The 27,800-nt window shown below is 40.1% G+C and overlaps 1 protein-coding gene across 2 annotated transcripts in view; it reads left to right on the top strand.

Annotated features, from left to right (window-relative positions):
• UFL1 (UFM1 specific ligase 1) overlaps window positions 1-27,800 on the top strand; it is a 195,768-nt gene that overhangs the window by 121,114 nt on the left and 46,854 nt on the right. For both annotated transcript variants that reach the window (XM_029595397.1, XM_029595398.1), the window contains exons 12-13: window positions 5,595-5,717; window positions 12,985-13,105. In XM_029595397.1, coding sequence (XP_029451257.1) covers window positions 5,595-5,717; window positions 12,985-13,105 — 244 coding nt within the window. The remainder of the gene's footprint in view (window positions 1-5,594; window positions 5,718-12,984; window positions 13,106-27,800) is intronic.

Here is a 27,800-nt window from a genome sequence, read left to right as displayed (position 1 = left end):
AAGCGTATCCTTCCTGGAGCCTTAATGTGGTTCTCCAAGGGCTTGTGCAAACCTCCGTTTCAGCCTCTTAAGAGAGCCACCATTAAAGATCTGACTCTGAAAGTTGTTTTCTTGGTGGCAATTTGTTCAGCCAGAAGAGTATCTGAACTTCAAGCCTTGTTATGTAGGGAACCCTTTTGGTGGATTTCGGATTCCAGTGTCTCTCTGAGGTTGGTCCCATCCTTTCTGCTGAAGGTAGTTTCAGCAATCCACCTAAGTCAGTCAGTGGAGCTTCTGGCCTTTACAAATCTAGAGTTTGGTACGCCTCTTGCAAAAGAATTAAGACGGTTGAATGTCCGAAGGGCTTTGTTGCATTTTCTGGAGGTCACTAACAGTTTCAGATTGTCGGATCACCTTTATGTGCTTTGGAGTGGTGCTAAAAAGGGTCAAAAGGTGTCAAAGGCCATGATAGCGCATTAGTTAAAGGAGGATATTGGTTCCGCATATATCTGTTGTGGTCGACCCATCCCGGAGGAGTCAAGGGCTCATTCTACCCATTCGCAAGCAGCCTCCTGGGCAGAGTTCCAATTAGTTTCACCACAAGAGATTTGCAGGGTGGCTATTTGGAAGTCTTTACATACCTTTGCCAGACACTACCGATTGGATGTCCAGGCCCCGGATGTCAGCAATTTTGGTGAAAGTGTTCTATGAGCGGGACACTCCAGTCCCATCCTGGTTAGGGAAGCTTTGGGGATCCCAGGAGTCTGGACTGATCTGGGTATGTACAGGGAAAGGAAAATTGGTTTTTATCTGCTAATTTTCGTTCCTGTAGTAGCACAGATCAGTCCAGAGTCCGTCCGGTGGGGGAGAGGAGATTTGGAGAGTCAGCTCGATCTGTGTACTGTAATAATGCTGATTAATTCTGAAGAATGGCACAGGTTTCCCAATAGTCCTTTTAAAAAGTGTTATAAATTTACTAGCAATTTTCTTTGACCTCTGCTCGTTCTGGGGGATATAGTAGAGTTAATTGGTTGAACATTTTGTTAAAGTTTTTTAAGCTTGGGTTCTGATTAAAACTAAGGAGATGTAAGTGGCACACCGGTTTAAGAGGCAGTGCCTGTGAAACTTTCTCTCTCTCCATCTGCTGGAAGGGAGGCAAAATCTAGGAGTCTGGATTGATCTGTGGTACTACAAGAATGAAAATTAGCAGGTAAGTACCAATTTTCCTTTAATCAATAAGAAATAACCACTGCTTTTTATCGGCATTAGTACCTTGGGATCTATTTAATGTTGAGTACTTGCCAGGTACTTGTGACTTGGATTGCCACTGTGAGAAATAGGGTACTGGGCTTGATGGACTCTTGGTCTGAACCAATATAGCATATCTTATGTTCTTATGTAGGATGGCACCTAGCAACAAAAGATGCAATGGGCAACAACTTGCTGAGACTTCAGTTTTCTATAATTCATCTTGATGTTTTTAACTATCCATAGTGCTGACAATCATGAACTTTTTCAATTTGTGCTTTTAAAAGAGTATGCTGCTCCTAGAATACCAGTTAATTCTTCTAAAGCCATAACACTCAACTTTTCTTAACTGTTCATTTTACTCTGCGCCTTATAGTTTTTGAAAATGTTATTTAAATTGTCTATCTTCCATAAAGTTGAACTTCACCTTTGAAAGGAAAGGCAGTGGATGAGGTTTTCACTAATGATGTAATAACTTTGTGCAATGTATGGGATCAGGCAAAACGTGATGAAGGTCAGACAAGAATGGTTCATTCAAATTGTTCTATAAGCACAAGACAGAATGTACAGGTGGTATAAACACAAATTAAAGGGTTATTGCATGTCTATTCTAAGTGTGAACACAAGATAGCAATATAACTGTACATCAGACCTACCAACTAACTGTTAGGGATATTACTTTTTTCATGAAAAAAGTTCTGAATTTTTATTTTATTTACTATTTTTACATATTAAACAATGTTTTCCAAAAATGACACAAAAATTCACACCCTACAATTACATTTATGACAGGCCAATAAATTACAGCTAAAATAATTTCCCCCACTAAAAACAAATTCTTCAAGGTGACATTCACATTGATATCTACTTTTTCTTGCCCAGGTAGATCATCAATAAACTCTTTTTACCTTTATTTCCATATTAATATCAGAGAGAGTACACAGTTTTCACATTTCATATTACAATATCATTAATTCATCCTATTATAACTGTCCAGCTATTTCTTTTACTTAAATCCTTTTCATCTTTGTATTCACAGTTTCCACAGTCAACATCTTAGAAAATGCATACATTTTATACAGTATCAACTTATCCTTTAGCAACTGTTCACTTTTTCCTTTTACTTATATTTATTATACAATCTTCTTATAAGACTGTGCAGTTCTCCTCACTCCATATAGCATTGAATTCAGTATATCCTGTTATAAAACTGTATAGCCTTTTTTCATGAAAAAGGTAATATCCTTGACAGTTTTATGTTATAGTCTATGTAATATGGGGATTTTTATGTAATATATACATACATGCCTTTTTCCTATATAGTTTGAGAATGTGAGACATGCCTATGCAACAAAATTTTTGTCTCTTATGATGGCTAAGTCATAAAACCGTTACTTTCTCTTAGATGGTTGAGACGATTGTGTTGAATGTCAGAACCCAGCTGTGTCAGGATGTGTGTGTGTGATAAGGGTGTACAAAACTCTGCAACCCAGAACAAATGGAGAAAGAATGAAGTAGACAGATTGAATGCACAGGGGCATGAAGCTAGACTGCAAAGTTTAGCATAGAATAAAAGAAAGAAACCAAAGAGAAATGAGAAATACTGATGGAGGCCTGAGTTCTACCCCCTGCTACACCTAAGGCTCTAGAAAAAGCCAGCAGAAAGTCCCACAGAGACCAAAAAAAGAGACTCTTGAAACACACAAGAAATTGGGACCAGAACAAGTGAGATGGACCTGGACAAGAGAGAATAGCTGGGAGGGACTGCACTGGATCTAGGAAACTGTAGCTAATCACTGGTGAGCGGAAGGAACCTGCACAACACCACTAGCTTGTGATTTGGAGTCTGAAAAAGCTAAACAGGAAAGCAGTCTGTTCAAAGTGTGTTTGATTTTTAGTTCTCTCTCGATTTCCAGAAAGCATTTGACAAAGTCCCTCATGAGAGACTTCCTAGGAAATTAAAAGGTCATGGGATGGGGGCAATGTCCTATTGTGGATTAGGACCTGGTTAAAAGATAGAAAACAGAGAGTAGGTCTAAACGATACATTTTCTTAGTGAAGGAAGATGAATAGTGTAGTGCCCCAGGGATCTGTTCTGGAACTGTAATGAACTGGTGATGACATGGACATGTTCTCTGGGGCCACTGCCTTTTTAATCTACCTTATAAATGGGCTCTGACCGACGGCCTGCAAATGCGCAGTAGCAAGCAGCTCTACTGCGCATGCGTGGGCGAGCACGTCGGTCAGAGCGGAGCTAAGATGGCGCTGGGAGGAGCAGCAGCGGTGGATCAACGGCGACGATATCGGGCGGAGCAGCGGCGGTATGCGAGTGTCAGGCGGGCCGAGCTACAATAGGTGGGAGGAGTGGCGGCGGTGGCAGCAGCAGCGATATCGGGAGGAAATGTGGCGGCGGTGGCATGGAGCAGCTGAGGTGTGCACTGGGGAGGGATCCCCGGAGACCTCCCGTCTCCATGAGCAGTCCACGCTGAAGAGCATAAGAGGGAGAGGAAACGGGGTGGGGATTGAGAGTGAGGGAGGGGATTGAGAGTGGGTGGGGAATGACTGAGGGAGTGGGAGGGAGAATGGAGGGGAGGGAGAATGAGGGGGAGGAGGGGAGGGAGGGAGAATGAGAGGTGAGAGTGAGGGGGAGGAAGAATGAGGGGGGGAGGGAGGTGAGAGTGAGGGAAGGGGGGGGGGGTGAGTGACCGAGGGGGAGGAGGATGAGTGACTGAAGTGAATGAGTGAGGGGAAGGGGGAGTGAGGGAAAAGTTTGACGGGTGCAGTGTCCGAAAACCCATTTTAACAGGCTTAACGGCTTGTATATTTATAAATGACCTGGAAATGGGAACAGTGAGTGAGGTGATCAGATTTGCCAATGACACAAAATTGTTCAAAGTTGTTAAATCCCAAGAGAACCTTGCAAAATTGGGAGCTTCAATTTAACAAAGTTAAATTGGGAGCTTGGGATTTAACAAAGTTGTTAAATCCCAAGAGAACCTTGCAAAATTGGGAGCTTCAATTTAAATGAAATATAATGTGGACAAGTGCAAAGTGATGCACTTAGGGAAGAGTAACCCAAAATATAGCAACACAGTGTAAGGTTCCACATTAGGAGTCACCATTCAGAAAAAGGATCTAGGTATCATCATTGAAAATATGTTGAAATCTCCTGCTCAGTGTGCAGCAGCAGCAGCCAAATAAGCAAAAGAATGCTAGGAATTATTAGGAAATGAATGGAGAATAAAACAGAGAATATCATAATGCCTCTGTAATGCTCCATGGTGCAACCTCATCTTGAGTATTGTGTGCAGTTCGGGTCACATCTCAAAAAAAAAAATAGCAAAATTAGAAAAGTTACAGAGAGGGGCAACCAAAATGATAAAAGGGGATGAAACGATTCCCCTGTGAAAGGCTAAAAAGGTTAGGACTTTTCATCTTGGAGAAGAGGCTGAGGGGGAGATATGATAGAGGTCTATAAAATGAGTGGAGTAGAACAAGTAAATATGAATCAATTGTTTACTCTTTCAAAGAGTACGAAGACTAGGGTACACACAATGAATTTACTAAATTGTACATTTAAAACTAATAAGAGAAAATATTTTTTTACTCAATGCATAATTAAACTCTGGAATTCATTGCTGGAGGATGTGTGAAAGCTGTTAGTGTAGATGTGTGTAAAAAAAAGGTTTGGACAAGTTCCTGGAGGAAAAGTCCATAATCATTATTAAGGTGGAATTGCAGACATCCACTGCTTATCCTTGGAATAAACAGCATGGAATCTGTCTAATTTTGGGGATCCTTCCAGGTACTTGTGACCTGGATTGACCACAGTTGGACCTTTGATCTGACCCAGTATGGCAATCTTTTATGTTCTGTATTCTTATAATGTTTTTGTTCCAACAGACTGTTTTAAAATAACAGCCACAGTTGCATGAGATCTTAAATGATCCTTAAGAGTTGCTGATGAAATCTGGTGCAGAAATAAAATCTTTTAAATTTCTCATGTGTGCATTATCTGTGCATATTGCCTTGTGTTTACTGCATATGTGATGCCCTAATGATGGGGGGGGGGGCACCATCAGTGTGTTTGATTCCATTTATAACTTCTACTGACACATCTACAACCAGGAAAACTGCTTAAAGAATGTCAAAACTTTTAAAAAGTTAAAAAACAAAGTTCTGGATATGTGGCTATAAATGGATGTCTGTCTTGAGTATCTAGGATCCATCCATGGTGATGGGAGCATCCTTCTAGGCATTAGCAAGGCTTAAAGGTGCAACCTATGTATTGATGACCCTTAATGTTAGCCAATGCCCACTTCCTAAATTATGCAATTGTGTACTGATTTCCAAAAATTTTCCCCCAGAGGGCAGCGGAAGCGTGAGAGGAGGTGGTTGTGGAAATGCCAGAGAGATCAAGATAAAAAAGCCCAAGAAGAAAGGAAGAAAGGATGATGACAGTGAGGACGAGGCTCAAGCAGCTGTCACAGGTTTGTAATTTTCATTTAGTTGTGAGGAAAAGAATTCTTACTGTTGACCTGTCCAGCAAAGGAGGACGTGCTGAGCCCCTAAGGTAGCTTTCCCTTTGAGACAAAAGAACACTCAGTAAATATGGCAAAGCTTATTTTTTTATTGCTAGGCCTTTTACAAACATGTGTAGGGGGAAAGACCTAATGACAAGCCTTCATAGCTTTTTATAGGCTTTACAGACCATTGTAGTGAATAGCAAGGCTTTAGCAGTCATTTACATCTCAGGTGTGAAAACCACAAACTATACCAGTGGGCAGAGAGATCCAAGTATACTCGTGACACCAAAAGAGCAGGGGGTCACAGAAGCACTAGTAACATGCCTGTGTCATCATAGATGCTCCTTCATCTCTGAGCACCTGTCACTTTGAACCAGGCTATATTCTATACTCAAAAATAACATTATACTTACTATATAGGAGAAATATTGTATTTTAGCATCTTTATTAAATATCACCCATCCCTTGATCTTTAATTAAAACCACTATACCCAGAGAAAGTAACTTCTAAACTTATCTAATATTTCTATCTCTACATTATGCTAGCAAACCACAAGCATTTTCTGCAAAATTGTAAAGACACCTGCATAAACTTTAAGCAAAATATCTTTTTGATGTGGCTTTATATACTGCAGAGCATTTCAACATATTTTGTGTAACCAAATCGCTTCAATTTAACCTCTTAATAACCCATTTGAGCTCCAGTAAAATCACTTAACAGGCAAAGTATAATTCAGTTATGTAAGTTAGACCAGGTCAAATGAAGACTGACCTAAGAAACTTCCACAGATGGCATGTTCCTGCTAGATGAGCTGATAAATCAGCCTTTCTCTTTCTCTGTATGGGTTTGTGTGTTTGGTATGGAATAGATGGTAGGAATTTAGGCTGGTCCAGATAAGATAATGTTGGTTTTTCTACACAGCATCAAATATGCCTCCTATTGCAATTTTTTGGGTGTCTGGCTTGTTTAACATGCTGACTCAGATGTGTCTACCTTGCCAAGTGGGAGAGAGAAAAAATACTTCTTAAGATGTAACCAGCTTTCTCTATGGTCAAGCAGGACAATAATCATCCACAAAGGTAGGTAGATGATGCCATCTGTTGGTGCTGACATGGACATGCTCTCTCAGAGCTGAGAAAGAAAAGACTTTCTGAACATGTGCAGGAGTTCCTGTGCACTGTCTCCCACATGTTTCCTCGATCAGTTTTCTTCTGCAGCCACCGAAGGATAGTTTTTTTGCTTTCTCCTGACAGGACCGTTAGTTTTTTTGAGTTTTTGCTTCACCGCTCCTTTATTTATTGTTCTCATTCTAGTATTGGTTTTATTTTTTTCCGAGTTTCCTAATAAAAAAAAAGAAGGATATAGTGAAGAAAAAATGTTGGGTAAGCAACCCTTCAACCACTTTGCTAAATGCAGCCCTCCACAGCCTATACCTATGATGTTTGGAGCCCTCTCACGACAGAGCAAACTGTAAAGCCTATGACAGAATGTACCCATGGGTTATCATATGCATCAATTCAAACTTAGTTAGGAGGCCTCTCCACCAGATGTAAAGGCAACCTCTTCTGTTGCTAGACCAGTACCTTCAAAATGAAAAAGTCAAAGTCCCCAAAGTGCATAAGTAAGGCATCTTCTTCATCCTCCTGTTCCCATCAGAAGAGATTGCCCATCATTCATAAATCTCAGAGCCATTGGCATAAAACGAGGAAGAAGATTTTGGTGCAGTCGAAGAACAGGCATAAATCTGTCCCGTCTTTCTCCTTCATGGTGCCAAGAGTCTCAATAATGTCTGCTTTATTTAGTTAAAAATGTATATTCCACCTCATTCAGCTGCTTGTTAATATAGGCAAATTAAAACTGAGCATAAACAATAAAAATCAGAACATTTTAGCAAACAAAAATCAGGACAAATCAACAAATCCAACATCGTCCCTTTCTTATAGACTTAAAGAAATTGTCCTCAGACAGGTGCAGTTTTCTAAGCATCTTTCGTCCTTGTTTCTTTGGGTGATCCTTTCAGTAAAGAGGACTCTCTGAATGCTACTTTACATCCATAACAAAAGCTAGAGGAACTGCAGAGGATGTGTATAAACATGCTACTCAACCAACTGGGAGGTATTGCCAATTCTGTCTCAAAAGTAAACAAAATTGGCATGGTCATCATTAAGAGATCACTTCTGTTTTAAGTATAGATCTTCTTTCTGGAAGACATCACTCAGCTTCTTCTTTTCTGTCTGACTCTGGTCTTCTGTGTTACCTCTTCAAGTTCCGAGGCGCTGAAATCTGCATCGGATATCTCTGCGCAGAAAGGCTCTGTACGAGGGATGCCTTGGCTCAGAAAGAGTCTGTACTGACAAAATCCAAAACAGATTTACCATCTGTTTTAGTTCCAGAATCTGATACATCTATTGCTTTTTAACAGGACGTGACTTTGTGCAGAAAACATGACACGACTTCATTCACAACTCTTTTACTAGAGAGGCTGACGCAATAGTGGGACTCCCAGTCATTCTTTGGATCAGAAGCCTCCAGATGATCAGTGGAAACAACAATCCTGTATCTTATCTCATTAAAGGGCTAAGTCACCAATTCAGATTCTGACAATCAGTACAAATCCTCTTATGATTCTTATGCTGGTCTTTCACCATTAGACTCTTCTTGGCTGCCTCCAGACCTCTATCCAAAAGTAAGTAGGAACAATATTTGTTTATTTAAATAATTTATATTGCACCTTTCCCAATAAAATTGTGCAGGAGCAATACACCTCCTGACATCTTATCTAGCATTTAGAAAGAAAATGGCAGAATCTCTACTATTCCAACTACAGGAGGACACTGAGGCTATGGAAGATTTCCCTTAGTCTTAAAATACATTAAAGCATTGAAATAGTCCCATGCAGTTCAAATGTATAAAGCTTTGCAAAACAACTAGTCTAAAGTGTGGACTTTTGTTAATGCCTGTAGCAATAGACTTTAAGTACAAGGTCAAAGACTGCCCAGGACATGAAAAAGTACAACTGCTTCATGATCTGTAGTGGTGGAATCAGCATTTCTTAGGGCAAAGAAATCCAAAATCTATGCTAACAATCCTCCAAGTAAGTAGCATAGACTACTGGATAACGCTGGTGAAAAGGTTTTTCAATTAGCTATTTGGTAGAGCAGGATATGGGCGCATCAATTTCAGATGATGCAATATTTATATAACATTTTACAAAAGATCAAGAATGCCTTGGCTCTTCTGGCTGATCACCAAGGAAATTTTCAGTATCCAGGATGCAGAGGAATGCTCTACGCTTCTATTAAAATCCATCTATGATAATTTTGATATGTTTTCCAGATGTTCAGCCATAGCTTCCAGAAGTCTAGCGTGGCTCAAAGCTTTTGGATGTTTATAATAAGTTGGTTGATGTCCCTTGCAATGATGACAATTTATTTGAAGATGAAGCGAAGGAAACTGTCAATCTTATTTAAGAGCTTTATACAACTTTAGAAACTTTAACCACTGCAGATCCAGTATCTTTATAAAGAAGATATCATCTCACTGCTAGAGGAAACAATTTTACTGTCCTCGTAGAAAATATACACCTTACCCATATCAAAGACAGCAGTTCCAAAAACTTCAATCTCAACGGCAGCAGCCGCAGGGCAAGTCAGATGCCAAAGAAAGGTCTCAACCAAAATGTGCACAACAGTCCATTCAAAAACCTATAACTAGTTTTTAATTACAATATCCATTCAGCGCATGAGCACCTTCCAACAGGGGAAAGGTTGTGGTTTTTCAATTGCCAATTGTCCCTAATCACCACAGACTGTTGGTTCCTCAGCACCATTTACAAAGTGTATAGGCTCAAGTTTCAGGGTCTAATGTAATCTTTTTCTCTTGTTGACAAAACAGTCTCCAAGTTACAAAGGGATGAGAAAAAAAGAGTCTCATAGCTCTGCTCTGACCACGTCAAGTCTGGTTTCCATGGCTATCAAGACTCACTGTAATTCAGCGAATCTACCTCACAATACTCCTATACCTACTGTCATAGAATGAAGGATCTCTTCTCCACCCCAAACTCCATTCTCCAGCTCTGACAGCATGAATATCAAGAGCAGACTGTAGAAAGACATGCCTTTTGTCAAAGCAATAGTATTAACAGTAAGGAAGCCATCTACAAGATGTTTCTGTGACTTCAAATGGAAAAGATTCTCCATTTGCCAGTGGTCTAAGCACCAAGATCCCTTTCAATGCGAGATGTCTATGTTGTTACAATATATTTTCCTTTCCAAGTCAGGTTTAAAATCTAACTCCATCAGAGTACATGTCTGTGCTGTTACAGCTTACCCCTATCCCTTAGAAGGTCTGCCAGTCTCCAGTATTCCCTTGGTGGCAAAATTTATTAAATGTCTTCTTCATCTTCATCCTCCTATAAACGATCATTCATCTCAAATACTTCAGAGGCTTACCTAACATTGCACTTTCAGCCATAACACTATTTGTTCTGTGGCTTTCAAGCGTGGTAGTGCCACATCTGTGAGAACTGCCACCTCAACCATTGGTTTCTCACAATTCTCTAACGTGGAAAGAGATATTCCTGGTAGAAGTCATGTCAGCTGAAGGAGTCAATGGTCTTCAGACTTCAGTTCATTATCTGCCATATATTCAGTTTTTCTTTTCTGGAACAGTGCTTTACACACATCATAGTTTCTACCAAAAATTCTTTCACCTCTTTGTATTATACAAACCTCCGTATTTCCTATGTTTTCCCTGATGTCACAAATGTCATGTGGACGAGGAACCCCCTTCCTGCCCTGAACGACTAGGGAGCATAGGCTTATTACTAAAGAAGTACTCTGCCTCATCATCAGGCTTCACAACATTTTGTCTCTTACAGTCCTAACAGGCTGGGCATTGTAGTGGCCAAACTTGCATTATTCTGCTGGATAACAGACTGTATGGTGCACTGCTATACGCTAACAGGCCTACAAATTATAGCCAGCATCAAGGCTCATCAAGTTAGAGCCATGGCTGCATTAGTGGCTCAATCTGTGTACCAAAACCTCAAGAAGTTATCTACCAAGCTTTAACTGGGTCATCAGTGTTCACCTTTGCATGCTGTTACTGCCTGGACAATCTCTCTGAGTGACAGTAAATTTGGACAAGTAGTTTTTGCACAGCCTGTTCACCCAGTACTCTACACTTCACGGTGGGGTCTGGGTTGCTTATTTCATGAAAGTTCTGCTGTACCCTTCAGCTTGTGAGTCCCCATGTGTAATGGCTAATTCAGCCTGCTTATCAACAGTAAAAGCAAGTTAGCTCACTCTAGGGAGGACAACTCAAAACCAATGTCTGGAATCATGGAGAAGGTGGTGAATGCCTGGAATGCCCTTCAGGAGGAGGAGGTGGTGAAGACGAAAACAGTGAAGGAATTCAAAGGGGCATGGGATAAACACTGTGGATCCCTAAAGGTTAGAGGATGGAAATAAAGAAAAGAGTGCATGAGTGTAGCTGGGGGAAACTTGCTGGTGTGGCAGGGGCGGCTCAAGGCAATCTGCTGCCTGAGGTGAAGGATGAGATGGCGCCCCGGCCTCCCCCTCCCTTTTCCACACACACCCATACATGCATACACATATACACTCATTCATTTCTCTCCCTCTTCCATACACACATACACCCTCTCATATATATGCACACACCCTCTCATACACACTCACAAGCTGCATCCTTGCCCCCAAAGCTAGCTGCCACACACACATACACACACACACACACACACAAGCAAGCATGTTTCCTCTTTCATGTGGAGCCTCTTCTCATTCTTCGGCCCAGTAAGCCTGGCTTCCGCAGCGTCCCTCCATTCTTCAGCCGCCACTGGCCTGGCCTCCAGCTGTGGCCCACAACTTCACGCCTCTCTTTTCAGCCGCCACCGGCCTGGCCTCCTGCAGCGGCCTGCAGCATCAGTCCTCTCTTCCGGCGGCGACCCACAGCATCACTGCTCTCTTCAGCTGCCGCCGGCCTGGGTCTGCAGCCACAGCAGGGGCAGGCAGTGTGAGGCGAACCCTACAGCAGCGTTCTGAGAGGCATTTTTTTGCTGCCTCAAAATTCTGCCGCCTAAACCAGCTGCCTCATCCTGCCTCATTATAGAACTGCCCCTGTGATGTGACAGTTGCTACCCTTAAGAATTAAGCCTTGATACTTTTGATGCAACTCCATCATTGCTGTCTGTTTCCATGGCAAGGGTTAAGGGAAATTGGATTCAAACAGCATCAGAATGCCCTGACTTTTACGGTCTGGGAAACTGATAAGCATGAGAGTAACCTGCTCAGTGCAGCAGATACTGGCATAAGCGTAAGCTTGCTGGGCAGTCTGGGTAGATCATTTGGTCCTTTTCTGCCGTTATTTCTATGTTTCTCTGTTTCTATGTAAACAGTGTTTTCCATAGATAACAGGATGAATTAATCATGGAGTACCTGCCCTATCTGAGACTCTTCCCTGGAGAGTGGACTACTCAGATAGACTTTGCTCTTTTATCAACTGAGGAAGCTATCTACGTAATGTTCACGCTGAAGCTCCCACACATGTTAAGTAGAGCAAAAGCTCTACTAGCCAAGAGAGAGAGAGGTCTGTTCAGTGCCACACATAATGGCTAATTTATTCTGCTATCTATAGAAAATACCGTTTATGGTGAGCAAACTTGCTATACCAGTCCAGGACCCTCCCAGAAAGTCAGCAGCTGCAATTTTGCTAGTTCTTGACTTGAGAGCCTCTTGATTTTTTTCAGGTTTCAGTTTCTGTATAGAGAGCGTCCAAAGATACTCAATGTCTCCTTTCTGGATTCTATTTCTTTCTTCTCCTCTTCTTTTTCCTGTTGGAATCCTGAGAGGAGATTTGCTGTTAGAGTATTTTCCTCCCTTTTCAAATGTTTTTTTTCTTAAGGTTTTTTTACTATGCCAGTTTTACTACGCTGCTCCACCTCTTATAACAATGATGGTATCACCAAAAACGTTGCCGTCTCCATCTACGTCTGCTGGCAGGATGTGATAAATCCACATGTCTGGACTGGTCTAGCAGCATTCAAGGTAAGGAAATTAAAAGGTAAGACTATATTTCTCCTCATTTTAATGTTGTCTGGGGTTTGTTAATGTAAGACCACAAGATAACTGCTTACCAACCCAAACTTCAACAACTTCACTGCTCCCTTTCAAAATCTGGGTACCTTTAACAAACCACTGCTTGCCATTACAGGTAAGAACAAGCAGCAAGAAATCCCCTTCCTGACACAGAAAGAGATTAAGGATGTTCTAAGGAAGCACATTCAAGACTCTCCAGATGAACTGCTTACAGATCTCGCAGAACTTTTAATAAGGTGAGGGGAAGAGGTACTCTTAAATTACTGCAAATTAATTATTAGGAGTGTTCTGCTTGAGCTCTACTTAATAAATTCTCTCCCACCTTTATTACTGGAACAGAAGAAAGAGTGATTTTATAGATGAGCACAAATTGTTCTGCTTTCTGTTGAAACATGAGTTATTCCCAATAGACGCATAGAGCTGTAATAGCCATATTGGTCCTGTTTTTTACTGGATTATTTTTTTTACTGGATTCTTTGCATTTTTCAGAAAGTTCTGGAAGCATGAGAACCAACTTTTCTAAATATTTGGGAGTGCTAAACTCAATACAAATTATTCCACCCTGGACATAGCAGAGGAATTTGCTCAATATTGGGTGTACTTAAGCACCCACTGAGCTGGCACTATGTCTGGATGCTTTTACACTTTGCATCTAAACCCACCAGGTTATTGCCTTGCTCGTAAGGTTAAATTCACATATATGGTGGAAATTCTTAATCGCTAAGTAAACAAATAAGAAAGTAAGAAAATAATTCCCCCAAATGGAAATCAAAAATAAAAAATGTATTCCCCCCTCCACTTTTTATTTTTTTATTTTTTTTTGTATTTTTGGCAATTCTTAATCCCCAACCAGATTCACTGTATTGCTCTGAAATTTTCCATCTGCCTTCTTTTTTTTCCTCTGGGTGTAAAATACCAAGCCTGCATACCAATTGACCTCAGTATGTTTTATCACTTTTAAGTCAGTGAACATATTTTCTCACTCCTTATAATATAAAAATATACTCCAAAACACTTAGCTAATGCAGTTCATATGGCACGGGGCAAAACAGTTATTGAACGCATGAAAACAGCGCAAGGGAAAAGGCTGAAATTTGAGAGGTGTTTAAAGCGTTTTATGACTCTATATACTGACGATGTTTTTGGGAGAAAACAAGAGGAAGAGGCTTTTTTTCTCCGGTATTACCCTGCCGACGCTCTCGAAGGCACAATTGGCTTTTCTGAATAGACCGCTACACACATTAGAAATCTTAAATGTTATTGCCACTAGTAAATCGGGTAAATCCCCCGGTCCCGATGGGTTCTCGTATGATTTCTATAAAAGCTTAAAATCTTCTTTTTTTTTTTTTTTTTTTTTACTAGTGCTTTAAGCACAGGCTCCTTCCCAGAAGGATTTAATATAGCCCATATAACAATTCTAGCAAAACCGGGGAAGGACCCACAGCTTCCTTCCTCATTCCACCCTATTTCTTACACGTCCCAAAGATGCTGCCCCCCCCCCCCCCCCCCCACCTCTGAATCTCCAAGCGTCCTTTGGCCGCTTTGCTGGATTAAAAATTAATCAAGAAAAGTCGGAGGCACTGGATATATGTGGGAATGTTGCACAGAATTGCGTTGGCAATTTCCTGCTGAAATGGGTGCCTAAGGAAATTAAGTATTTAGGAATTAGGATACCTGTCAATCTGCACTCTCTCTACAAAGCAAACATTCTGCCATTATTAACAAGTTTGTGCAACTCCTTAACATACTGGGAAGCACTACCACTGTCTCTCTTGGGCAAAATCCAATTACTCAAAATGATAATTGTGCCTAAGTGGCTCTGTATTCTACAAATGATCCCTCTATGGATAAATAAAATCGTTCCTTTCTGTGGAATGGGCGAAGAGCTCATCTTCCTTTACAGGTCCTCACCAGACCTACCATACTGGGGGACCTGGGTTGCCCCAACTTTAAATTGTACAATTTGGCCTGTATGTTACGTTAGGTGAGAGACCGTATCTCCGGAACTTCGCACACAGTCCCTTACACACACCTTATCCAATGGAACATGTCCCTTCATTCAATTATGTGGTTCAAATAGAAACTAAGGTACTCCTATCTTCCTTAAAATCATACATTCTAGTCAGCTCCTGCAGGAAAGCTTGGTCTTCTGTGTCAACTCACAGGCCATTCCAATACTTTGTCATCCTTGTTACATATATGCAATAACCCTTTATTTCTTCCTGGGATGAGTAAGTCTGTCTTCAGTGGCTGGTGGGATAGTGGTCTTATCAGTTTCCATCAGTTATTTTCTGGGGTTACAGGGTCACTGCTTAGCTTTCAGGAATTGCAGGAGTCATTCCAGTTAACTCGGAGTGATTTCTTTGCTTACTTACAAGTATGTCACTTTATTGAAACCTTAGGGGTTACACTCCAAGTGTCGCCCTCAGCTAAACTGTTGAGAGAGATTGTTTTAGGGGACCAAAAACATAAACCTTCAGTGAGGCGATTTCATAGGGCGCTTCATGAAATCCCATATGATGATGTTTTTTGTTTCGTCTACCAGAAATGGCACAATTGGCCGGAGTTTCATCTGTCTCTTTTAGAGATAAAGGAATGTTTCTTGGACATTCCAAGTTTAACTGAGAATGTAACATTGTGAGAAATGCAATTTAAATTTCTCTGGCAATTCTATTGGACCCCTGAAAAGGCACATAAAGCAAAACAATCCCTCTCCGATACATGTTTAAAATGTGGGACAGCCTCTGGCAATTATATTCATATGTTTTGGACTTGCCCTCACATTCAGTTTTTCTGGCAGCAAGTGGAAGATCTATCTGCTCAAATTCTAGGGTTTGATATTCCTATGGACCCAAGCCTGTGGCTTTTTGGCACCTTTTCCTCTACTTTCCCCAAGTTTGAATCAAATACTTGCTCCCTTCGAAAGAAAATGGGATTGATTGGCAAGAAACGTATACTGATACATTAGACTAGTAATTCCATTCCTAAGGTGATGGATCTACTCCTTGAAAAGACTTGATTCTACATCAACAGTCTTTTCAAGGAGCATTTTACAATTGTTTTCAACTACAGTCCACACTCTTGATTTTGTTTTTCTCACAAGTTTGGTTCTTATGGGAGTTGGGGATCCCTATGGGACTATATTACTGATTTTTATCCTAAATTGAAGATGTGCTTTTCTTGGGAGGTGGCGTCATACCTCTATGATAGAGTGTGCAGTATTTTATGCACACAGTTGTTGGTTAAGTGTTCATGGTGGAGGGAGGGGGGAAACATTTTGAAAGGGGCTCTGGCAATGTTTGTAAGGGGTATATTCAATGGGTGCTCTAAGTTATCTAATGGGGTGGGTACCTTTAACATACGTGATACATTGGTTTATTGGAAGCTATTACTTGATTTCTCTGTGAATCTTGTTTTTTTTCTCATTTCCTTCACCTTTGGGATGCTTTTGGGGTCAGATTGTGGTTCTATATTTCTACTTTACACAAAATGGCTCTTAAAGTTGTTTTTCAATATTAAAGGATTGACCTCACCGTTTAAAAGGAACCTGTTGTTTAAGGAAGCATTGCAGTTAAATGCTGATATTTTGTTCATTCGAGAGACACATTTACGGAAAAGGGATGAGAGGTTGCTGTATTCTAAAGGGTTCCCCAAGATGTTCCTGGCTTCTAGTACTTTAAAAAAAAAATATGGTGAGGTGGGGATTTTAGTTTCTAAGCATGTGTATGCTGATTTTAGGGAAATTGATAGGGACATTGAAGGAAGATATATTATGATCTAAATAGTTATAGGAGAAGACATATACCAGTACATTTCTGAATATAGTTGATCCCAACTCAGATTTAAGGGCCCTTTTTCCAGAAACTTTCGGATCTTACTACTACTAAAGCTGTGGGTCATATGAATGTTGGGGGATATTTTAATATTACGTTGAACCCTAATTTGCATAATGCTGGGGGAGCAGGTCATAAGCTCAAGAAACATCGTCTTAGTCTAAAAACACTGATCTCCTGATTAGGGGTAATAGATATTTGGAGACTACGTCACCTCTTGGAACAAGACTATACATATTATTCCAAACCACATAATACATATTCTTGTATTGATTTCTGTCTGATAGATAATCTCTTACTTTCCAGGGTGCCAGAGGCTTGACATAAGGCTCATAGCATGATCTATCATGCCCCGATTATTTTAAATTCCTTCTGACTAATAATGCCAATGCAAACACTACTGGTGACTTAATGATGCTTTATTGAATGATAAAGATGTTTGTCATAAACTAAGAGTTCTATAAGATTATTTACAGATTAATGATACTGAGAGGTGTCTTTGTTATGCTATAGAAGGGTCTTAACCCCTTTCAGGACGAGAAAACACAATACAATAGGCTCACTGACGAATATATTCGGGTTCGACCGGAAAGGGATTGTTTATCGGGGTCAATTGATTTCCTGGTCCTGCTATAAAAAGAAAAAGATTTTAAAAGAACAGTTGGACATAGAGCAAGACATTAAGGATTAGAAATCTTACATAAGCTACACCCTAACAGCAATCTTCTTCAATCATTGGATAAAGCTAGGGACAAAATTAGATTGCTTAAATCTGAGGAAATAACTCATCACCTGCTCCATCTCTCCATCTCCTTTATTAAAATATATGGATAAATCTGAATTATTAGGAATTTATTTGGGCCAGGATTTAACTAATACATTGAAATCAAAATTTTCCTTTAAATGGGCGCATCAGAGTTTGAACTACTTGGGGGTACAAATATGTTCAAACCATGAGGATTTGTTTCTTCTGAATTATCCAAAGGTAGTTACTAAGATTTTTCAGGATCTGGATATATGGGAGGGCTATAATCTTTATTAGTTGGAAAAAATAGCTACTACTAAAATGAATGTTCTTCTTAGGTTATCTTATTTTTTTAAAACCCTTCCTATTTTTTTGGTTGGATGCTTACCTTAAAAATATTCAAAAGCATATCTTCAGCTTTATATGGAAGAGGAGGCCGCCTAGGGTGGTTCAACAGATTCTTTATTATCCAAAGGAACTGGGAGGTCTAGGGGTGCCAAATTTAAAAAAAATATTACATTGCGGCTCAGCTAAGAGCCATTGTAGATTGGCATTTACAGAAGAATACTAAACTTTGGGTGGACATGGAACAAGCTTTTATAGGAGAGGTGCCTTTCAGAATGCAATTTTGGGTGTCCAGGAAATCTAAGCAAATTTACGCAGATATGTTAACGGGTAAATCCTTATTTGAAGGATGATGATGCAATAGTAATGGTAAAATTAAGGGAATTATGTCTAGAATTTATAAAATTTTTATAAGTATACCACAGGCTAAACCAAAGCATATTCTGTCTTGGGAAACTGATATTGTATCTAATTTAGATGAAGAGACTTGGGATCTCTGGTTTTTATCTGTGGGTAAAGGATTTATTTCTTCACTCTTAATGAAAAATGGTTACAAAGTGTTGTACCATTGGTATTTGACACCTCTCAAACTTAACAAAATATATCGTAGGAGTTCCCGGAATTGTTGGAGGCAGTGCAACAACATAGGCTCTATGTTTCATGTTTGGTAGGAATACCCTGGGTTGATGATTTTTTGGGATGATATATTGCATTTTGTCAGACAAGTCACCTCACAAAAGGTTCCCAGAGACCCCAGCTACTTACTATTGAGTATCCCATTACCTGACGTGTCTAGATCTCTACAATGTTTAATACTTCAAATTATGTTGGCAGCTAGAATTTCATTGGCAGCCTTTTGGAGGCAAGCTTTATGCCCCTCATTACAAATTGTTAAAAAGAGGTTACAGGATATGTATTTCTTAGGCCACTTAACTGCAGAATGTCCAGTATGAACGATAGTTCTAATCTTATTTATTGTGAGTATGGCCTGGTGATATTTTGTGTTGCTAGCACTCGTAGCAATTTTGTTATTTTGATTTTTGGGTTGCCGGGGGGAGGGGGAAAATATCATGCAAGCAAATAAGGGAACACATTTTAGCAACGCTGTAAAATAATATGAAAATGCTCAATACTGACTCCAAGCAAACTGCTTAAGCGTCTGTATTACTGTTGACATGCAATTTTGTCAGTTTGTAATGTTGTTTGATAAAATATTAATTATAAAATAAAGGTGTAAGTAAAGGAGAATTGGATAAAGGAAAGTACTCTAGGGAGAAGGATAACTCTTTTGTAATCCACTTGTTTAGGAAAGATGAAATCCAAATTGCTCCCTGTGTTCTTTGGATATAGATTATACCGGTAGCAAAGGAGAGGAAAGAGGAGTACATTGGAGGGTCCTGTTGAATCAGGTGTATGGAAACCTGCGAAAGCTTTCCCACTTCACCAAAAGATCATGGAGCTCATTTCTTCAGAATGGAATACTCCAGACACCAGATTTAAGGAGGGCAAGGCAGTGCAAAAAAAAAAAAAGTTTATTTCCGCAGAGCTCCTTGAGTTGTGCTATCAGCAGGAAATGCACGATTCCGGTGGAAGGTGGGGGCTTGGCTCGCAAGTATGCACTGTAGGAGAATCAAAGTTTTGAGAGTTCAGCCTATGGCCACTCAACCTGGAGAGAGCTCCATCTCCCAGGGAGACCGCCTGGGAATATCAGGTGCTCAAAGGCTAGCCTTTAGAGGCAGTAGTTAGTTGTGGCATTGTGGCCAGAATGAACTTGCATTTGTCCCAGTGTATCCAGTAAAAATCTGTGGATACAATTGGGGTAGAAATAGAGAATGCAGCTCAGATGGAGCTGGGGAGGATCCCTTTGGCCAATGCTGCTTATAATCTGATTAGGGCATCAGCTTGGAGCTTAGTCATGATGGTGAGAGCTTAACGATTGCTGAATTCCATGACTAAGGCCTGGCTGGTGAAGCTCCCATTTAAAAGGAAGCTACCTTTTGGAGAATATCTTGAGAAGTTAAGCTATTGTGTGATTCTGAGTCTCCCAGACTAACAAATGGTAAGCCTATGGGAATTTCTTGAGCAGTCCCACCTAGAAGTCGTTTTAGCAACTCAAGGCATTTCAAGCAGGGGAAAAATTCCTGTGTCCAAATCACTACCAACCAGTAAGTTATGCTAGTAATAAGAGAAAATTTTATCTTGGAGTTTACCCACCCTGTTTCAGAAGCCTGTATGGTTTTGTCCTGCCTTTATGTGCAAGAATGGTAGCCATGCTAATAACCCTAGACAGATTTTATTATTGGGGGTAGTGGTGCCTATTCCATTGTCCCAGTGAAGACAGGTGGGATATTCCATTTATTTTGTGGTTCCCAAGAAGTAGGGCAATTTGTATCTCATTCCAGATCTGAAGAAGGTCAGCAAAGTGCTGAAAATTTAGCATTTCAGAATGGAAACCTAGAGGTTTGTCAGCTTAGGTTGTGGTATGGTGGTAGTGTGTCAGAGGGAGTTTCAGACTTCCTTAGTTCTGACGGAAGCTTAGCTGCATATCCCCAAGTAAAAGAGGAATATCAGAAGTGTCTATAGTTTGACTCTGGAAGAGTTCTTTTGGGCGTTCCTTCTTGGGTGCCCATGGTGCCAAGACTTTTTTCCCAAGGTCATGATAGCGGTGGCTGCAGCTTTCTGAAAGAAGGGATTCTAGTCCATCCATATTTAGTTGATTAGCTGATCCGTGCAAAGTCTTTGGTGCAAGTGTATCTACCACAGCTCAGGGAGTTCAGTTGCTGCAGGATTTAGGGTAGGTAGAACATTTTACATAGAACAGGTTATCACTTGCCCAGTCTCCGGAGTACTCAGGAGCTTGATTCGATTTAGCCAAGGAATGTGTGTACTTGATGAAAGAAAGGATTGTCAAGTCCCAAGTCAGGTGCAGTCATTGAGGAGTTCTTGTTTCCCAAAGGTTTGGATTTACCTTCAAGTATTAAGGTCCATGGCGACGACTCTGGATTTGGTACCTTGGGCGAGGGGGCATGAGGCCTTTGCAAAGAGCCTTTCTGTTGAGGCGGTCCCCATAGTATCAGGTTTATGCAGTGAAGCTGCATCTTCTGGAAGAGACTAGAGCCAGTTTGAACTGGTTGCTGGTAATCAAAAGCCTGGATGTAGGGGATGGAGCTGAAGCTTCTAGGTTGTATGATGGTGTCATTTGATGCCAGTCTCTTTGGTTGTTGAGCGGTGGGGGGGGGGGGGGGGGGGTGCATTGTCAGTCTAGTAGCTTAAGGAACCTGGAGTCTCAAGGAGTCTAGCAGGTCTATTAATTGGCTAAAGTTGGCACTCCTGAGTGGTCCCCTGCCTGCTTCAGGGTCAGTCAATGCAAGTCCTCTTGGACAATTCTGTTGCAATATTGTATGTGAAATCACCAAGAAGGAACCAGTAGTCTTCAGGGGGCAAAAGGGTATATAAGAGTACTCCTACCTATTCACATAGCAGGAATGACAGATGTTCTGGTAGAATTCCTAAGCCAGAACTTGCTAGATTCGAGAGAGTGGGAGTTGTCTGCGGAAGTGTTCTCCCAGATTGTGGGCAGATAGTGGATTCCAGAGATGGGCCTGATTGCCTTCCACCTGAGGACACCAAGGAGAAGAAATTTTTCAGCCAGAGTTGAGAAAAAAGTCAACTGAACTCAAGGCCCTGATTCAGCTGTAGTTGGACCAAGGGCTTCTGTACATCTTTCTTCAATACTTTTGGTGGGCAGAACCATAAGAAAGATTACCAGTCGAGCGGGTATGGTGATTCTCCTGGGCCCAAGCATTCCTGGTATGCAGATCTGATGCAACTGCTGGATGGAGTTCCCTTGAATTTACCACAGGCTAGGTAGGGGTCTGTTGTGCACAAAGATCTGTCTTTGTCTTACAGTATCTTCCTTGAGAGGGTGCATTTGATTAGGAAGAACTATTTGAAAGGGGTTGTTTCTACTACTTTGAGATTCAGGAAAGTCTCCACTTCCTTGGCATATGTGAAAGTTTGGAGAATATTTTAGGTGTGGGCTTCAAATAAGACTCTGGTGGTGTTTAAAGCACCAATGGTGTAGTGAACCTGGTTATAACATCCTCAGTAGTTATCATGTTGAGCTAATAAGGAAAGTGTCAGTTAGAGATCTGTTACTTAAAGCAGTGTGTTTGATGGCAGTTTTTTCAGCCAGATAGATCTTGGAATTGCAGGGAGTCTTCTTAAGTTTTTCAGAAGAGGCAGTTTCTATACAAATGGTTCTGTCCCTTCTTCCTAAATTGGTCTCTCATATTAACCAGATGATCTTTTCTATGCTCAGGAAAGAATCGTGTTGGGATAATTATGATTGGATGCATTGTTTGGATGTACAAAGGGTTGTCCTTCGGTATCTGATGGTGTGACTATTACCCTTAAGAAGTCTGATCATCTTGATTCCACAATTTAGTCTCTCTGTGGGAACCCATGCTGTTTAATCTCCCTTGTGGAAAAAAAAAGGCATTTTACAATTTCTTAGTTTGTTTGTTTGTTTATTTATTTATTTATTTATTTAAAAGCTCTTCTATACCGTCGTTAAGTTAGATAACCATCACAACGGTTTACAGAAAGGCACGATAATGAATAAAGTAAGTGGTATAGATTACAATTAATCATGTGCCATCATAGTGCGGTAACAATTCACTTCAATAAAATATGTGAGTACATTAAGTTTGTCTGTAGAGAGCATAGTAGACGGAAAGAATTTAACTTTAATGTGCATTTGTAGGTTACAAATAACAATTTCTAGTTTGATGCATCCTAATCAATCAGCTGTTTTTTTCCTTCTCTTTATCTTTATAAAAAGCTTGTTTAAATAGCCAGGTTTTCAGATTGGATTTGAATATTTTGAAGTTTCTCTGCAGTCTTATTTCGAGTGGCATGGTGTTCCATAGCATGGGGCCAGCCAGTGATAGTGCTCTCTCCCTAACTTGCATGAGGCGTGCTGTTTTGACAGAGCCTTATTAGCAGATCTTAGGTTTCTTTGTGGGACATGTACGCGCAGTGCTGTGTTGAGCCAGTCAGCTTTTTCATCATGGATTAGTTTATATATTATGCATAAGGCCTTATATTGAATTCTTTGTTCAATTGGGAGCCAGTGTAGATCGGCAAGCGTTCCTGTAATGTGATCTTTCTTTTTTTTGCAAGTCAAAATTCTAGCAGCTGAATTTTGTAATATTTGTAGTGGCCGAATTGTGGATTGTGGTAGTCCTAAAAGTAGGGAGTTGCAGTAGTCTGTACTTGCGAATATCATTGCCTGCAAAACTGTGCAGAAATTGTTTAGTGTTAGTAGAGGTTTAAGTCGTCTTAGGATCATTAGTTTCGCATATCCTTCCTTTATTTTCAAGGAGATGTGTTGTTTCATGTTTAGCTCAGGGTCAATTATTACTCCTAGATTGAATGCCGGCAGGCTGTCAGCCTAACATCCTTTATACTCTGATGTCAGTGAACCTGTTGTTCTGTCTTCATCCCCTGGAAGGGGAACATAAACCTATGCATTTGGGATCGTCTGGTTGATCTCAAGGAAAGGAGATTATCCAGTTATCTTAAATTTCTCCTTTGCAGCTAACTGGTACTAAATTTGGATTTGGATTTTAGAATTACCCTCAATGCATTAAAAAGGATCGGTCCTCAATTGCCTGTTGGGTTGTTTGCCATTATTGCCCCAAAAGAGCATTAAGGTCATCACATGCCTCTGCATGACTGATGTTCAGGAAATATATTAAAAAAGAGCTATTTTTTTCCCATCATCTCAAATACTCTTCCTAGACATATCAAATTGGAGAAACCAATAAAACCTGACTATTTTTTACAATTTAGATATATATATTGAGGAATTTTGTTTTTCTGTGCATTTTGTTCGGGTGTTTTTGAATAATAGATGTATTTATATGCTGTCATTTTCTGTTTCTGCTGATGGCTTTATAGGTGGATATTTTATACTGATAGGGGTTATCTCTAAGTGCTCATTAATCTTTCATAGTAGGTTGCTCATTTTAGCCTTGATTTGAATTAGTTTATCAGAATCATCTTCTTGTACGGCATAACAGTTGATTTTGGCTTGATTTTAAGCAGCTTATAGGGACCTTCCCTATGATCTGTTTTTGTTTAATTGTCAGTATGATAATGTCATTTATAGGCTTAAATGTAGTGTTTTAATTTGTTGCTATGATAAGTTTTGTGCATTGATTCATGATGATGGATTTTATGGCTGTACATCACCCAGAGCAATGTAACTGGAAAGGCAATTAACAAATAATTAAATTAAATTACATTTTGTTGACCATTCAATTTAAAATGCATTATGTGCTTTTTCTCTGCTGAAAATACTTGAGTGAATGCATATCTTCAGGGCCCCCCCTACTTGCAAGATTCAGGCCTTTGGCACACAAATTTCATGTGCACTCTAGTGTGCCTTACTCCTGAAGCATTGTTCAAATTCCAGTTTTAAAATAAAAGAGCAACTGTAGTAAAAATGATATAATAAACAGTATGATATATGTTTGATCACATACTGTTCTGAGTGGTTAAACTGTTAGATAAGATTTAAAAAGTATATCTGCAACTATTCAAGGTAGGAGAGGGAGGTTGAGGATACACCCCCATCCACCCACAAACATAGACATACACATATCCTTTGCCCCCAAAACTGTGCACCATTGTGAGAGTATTACTAAAATTAATGCAGATAGTCTACTGTGCAAGTTCTATTAATCTCCCAACACTTATTGCCCTTGTATTTTGTTTAGCCTGAATCTTCATGGATTGTAACACTAGGCCAGGCACTTGATGCAGTGGGCAAAGTAAAAAAACAATATATATATTTTGGGCTAAATTTTTAATAGTGTGTCCTTCTGCAGAGTTGTATGTGCAGTTTCAAGCATGTGTGAAATCTAACATAACAATGATGGCAAATAAAGACCAAGGGTCCATCTAATCTGTTCAGCAATTTGTTTTGGTAGTAACTGCCGTGCCATGCAAGGTACCTCCATGCGTTCTGTAGTAATAGCTGCTCCGTGCAATTTACCCCCCATGCATTCTGTTAAGAGTAGTAACAGGTCACTCTATTCATGTTATCCCCATGCAGAAATGTTACACCACCCCTTTCTTCTTTTTCAACTTCAAGCTTTTAGGGATCAGCAGCGTTTATCTCATGCCCTTTTGAATTAATTTACTGGTCTAGTCTTCACCACCTCTTCTGGGAAGATATTTCAGACATCATCCACCTTCTCTAAAGAAATATTTCCTGATATTGGTTCTGTGTCATGCCTCCTGGAGTTTCATAGCATGACCCCTAGTTCTACTGTTTCCTTTCTAACAGAAAAGTTTGAAGTTTATGTATCATTAATACCTGTCAGGTATCTGTCATATTTCCCTTGCACCTCCTTTCTTCGAGGGTATACATATTTAAATCCTTAAGCCTCTAATCATAGGTCTTCTGAAACAGACCCCACAATATTTTGGTCGCCTTCCTCTCGACCGTTTCCATCCTGTCTCTATCCTTTTTGAGATATGGTGTCCAGAACTGAGCATAGTACTCCAGGTGAAGCCTTACCAAAGCCCTGTCAAGGGCGTTATCACCTTCCTTTTCCTACTAGTTATTCCTTTCTCTTTGCAGCCCAACATCTTTCTGGCTTTAGCTTATGTCTTGTCACATTGCTTCACTGCCTTCAGATGTGTTTATTTATTTATTTGTTTGTTTATTTATTTAACTATTTTCTATGCCGACATTCATGATACCGATCATATCATATCGGTTTACAAGGAACAAGGGGGTTATAACATTAACATTGAAAAAGAAGCAAAGTTACAATAAAACAGGGTCGAGTGAACTTGGGAGCTGAAGTAGCTAGAGGCTAAGCTTAGACAGAGTAAACTTAACAAGCAGCATATTGGAGGTGCCTAGAGAGATATATATAGAGTTCTATACAAGAAATTATATATATATATAGAGATCTATACAAGAAGTTGCCAAACACAATTACCCCAAAGTCTCTCTCCTGGTTCATGCACATTAGTATTTCGTCCTCCATCTCATACAGTTATTTTGGATTACCGTACCCCAGGTGCATGACTGCACTTCTTGGCATTGAATTGCAGCTGCCAAATCTTCAACCACTCTTCAAGTTTTCTTAAATCATTTTTCATTCTCTCTATTCCTTCAGGGATGTCCACTCTGTTGCAGATCCTAGTATCATCCACAAAAAGGCAAACTTTTCCTTCTAACCCCTCTGCAGTGTTACTCACAAAGATATTGTAAAGAATCTGTCCCAAAACTGATCCTTAAGGTACTCCACTTAGCACTGTTTTATCAACAGAGCAGGTTCTATTTACCATTACACATTGTTTCCTGTCATTCAACCAGTTAGTAATCCACTCCACACCTTGGCACTCACACCCAAGCTTCTCGTTTTGTTCATGAGCCTCCTATGCAGGACCGTATCAAAAGCTTTGCTGAAATCCAAGTAAATCATATAGAGTTCTCTTCCTTGATCCAATTCCCTAGTCACCCAATTTTAAAAAATCAGATTTGTCTGCCTGGTGAATCTATGCTGCATCAGGTCCAGAAACCCACCAATTTGTAGATAGTTCACTATTCTCTACTTTAGCAAAGTCTCCATTAATTTTCCTACCACCGAGGTGAGGCTAGCCAACTTGTAGTTTCTAGCTTCCTCTCTGCTACCACCCTTGTGAAGCAGGACCACAACTACTCTTCTCCCTTTCTAGGGATCTATTGAAGAAGTATTTCAACCAGCACATCTATGAGCTCCCTTGGTATCCTGGAATGTACCTCATTCGGCCCCATGGCCCTGTCCACTTTGTTTTCCTAGCTCTTCCTATACCTTCTCTTCTATAAATGGGATTGCGTCTATCCCGACTCCTATCTATGCTCTTATCAACCAGCATCAAAAAACTGAAATAGTGTTGTTAAGGAAAGATACCATGATAATCAAACCGCCAACCCTAGACCTAGGAATTATAAATATCATTCTCTCGGATCAAGTACGAGACCTAGGAATACAGATCAATAAGAACTTCACCTAGATGGATGATAACATTGATATTAGAGCCTTTACTTTATTCTGTAATTGTATTGACTACCTGGTTTGCGTTTCTACCAGCTGAGGATCTTGGAAGGCATTAACTATTGTGTCCCCTTCAAAATAAGTTCCCAAATTAGTTCTCTAATGACTGAGTCTCCTAGCAGAAGAAACTTTCTCTTGTGAAGTTTGATAATGTTGAAAGGTTTTCGGTTGCGTTGGATATCATCTTTCTTTTCAGATACCACTTCATTTTTTGTTGCAGGAGCAGCTTCATTTTCCAATGCAGAAAAGGCATTATGTAAGGGTATCAATGGAGACATTAGATGCCTCTTTGCCACAGGCCTTATTGTACCAGAACCCACTCTTTGTTTTTTCCTGGGTTTCAGAATCCTCTTTGGGAGTTGAGGGGGTGATATTCTGGATGCTGTGAGGAGGAAGGTTTTCAGAGCCTAGACATTTCCTGTTCCAGATGAATGAGTTCCTTTTTCATTGCAGGCAGCTGGAGGCAATTTGGACAGCTCTTAAGTTTCCAAATGATATGCCTTGGGACATAAGTACCACGTTTGTTATACTGAATAAAAGACATTCCGATTATAAGGGTCAGTAAGGAGACTTGAGTAGTGTTATCTGAATTAATGTACAAGTTGTTGGATTGTTACTTAGGTCAATATTATTCACTTAACCTAAGTCTTTAGAAGAGCTATTTAATAAGGATGTGCATTTGTTTCATCCATTTCGGCAGTACGCGTGTACCTCTCCAACTTTATAGTACATTAGAAAAATGGATAGTATGTGTATATTTTTAATAATGAGTTATGCGCATACTATCCATTTTTTTGTATGTATTATAAAGTCTGCGAGCTACGTGTGTACTGCCAAAACGGATGAAACAAATTCACATCCTTATTATTTAAGAAGAAACAACCTT

This window comes from Rhinatrema bivittatum, chromosome 3 (genome assembly GCF_901001135.1).
Source record: "Rhinatrema bivittatum chromosome 3, aRhiBiv1.1, whole genome shotgun sequence".
In the NCBI taxonomy this organism is placed as follows: domain Eukaryota; kingdom Metazoa; phylum Chordata; class Amphibia; order Gymnophiona; family Rhinatrematidae; genus Rhinatrema; species Rhinatrema bivittatum.
The sequence above is the reverse complement of the archived record's forward strand: the minus strand, read 5'-3'. Positions and strand labels throughout refer to the sequence as shown.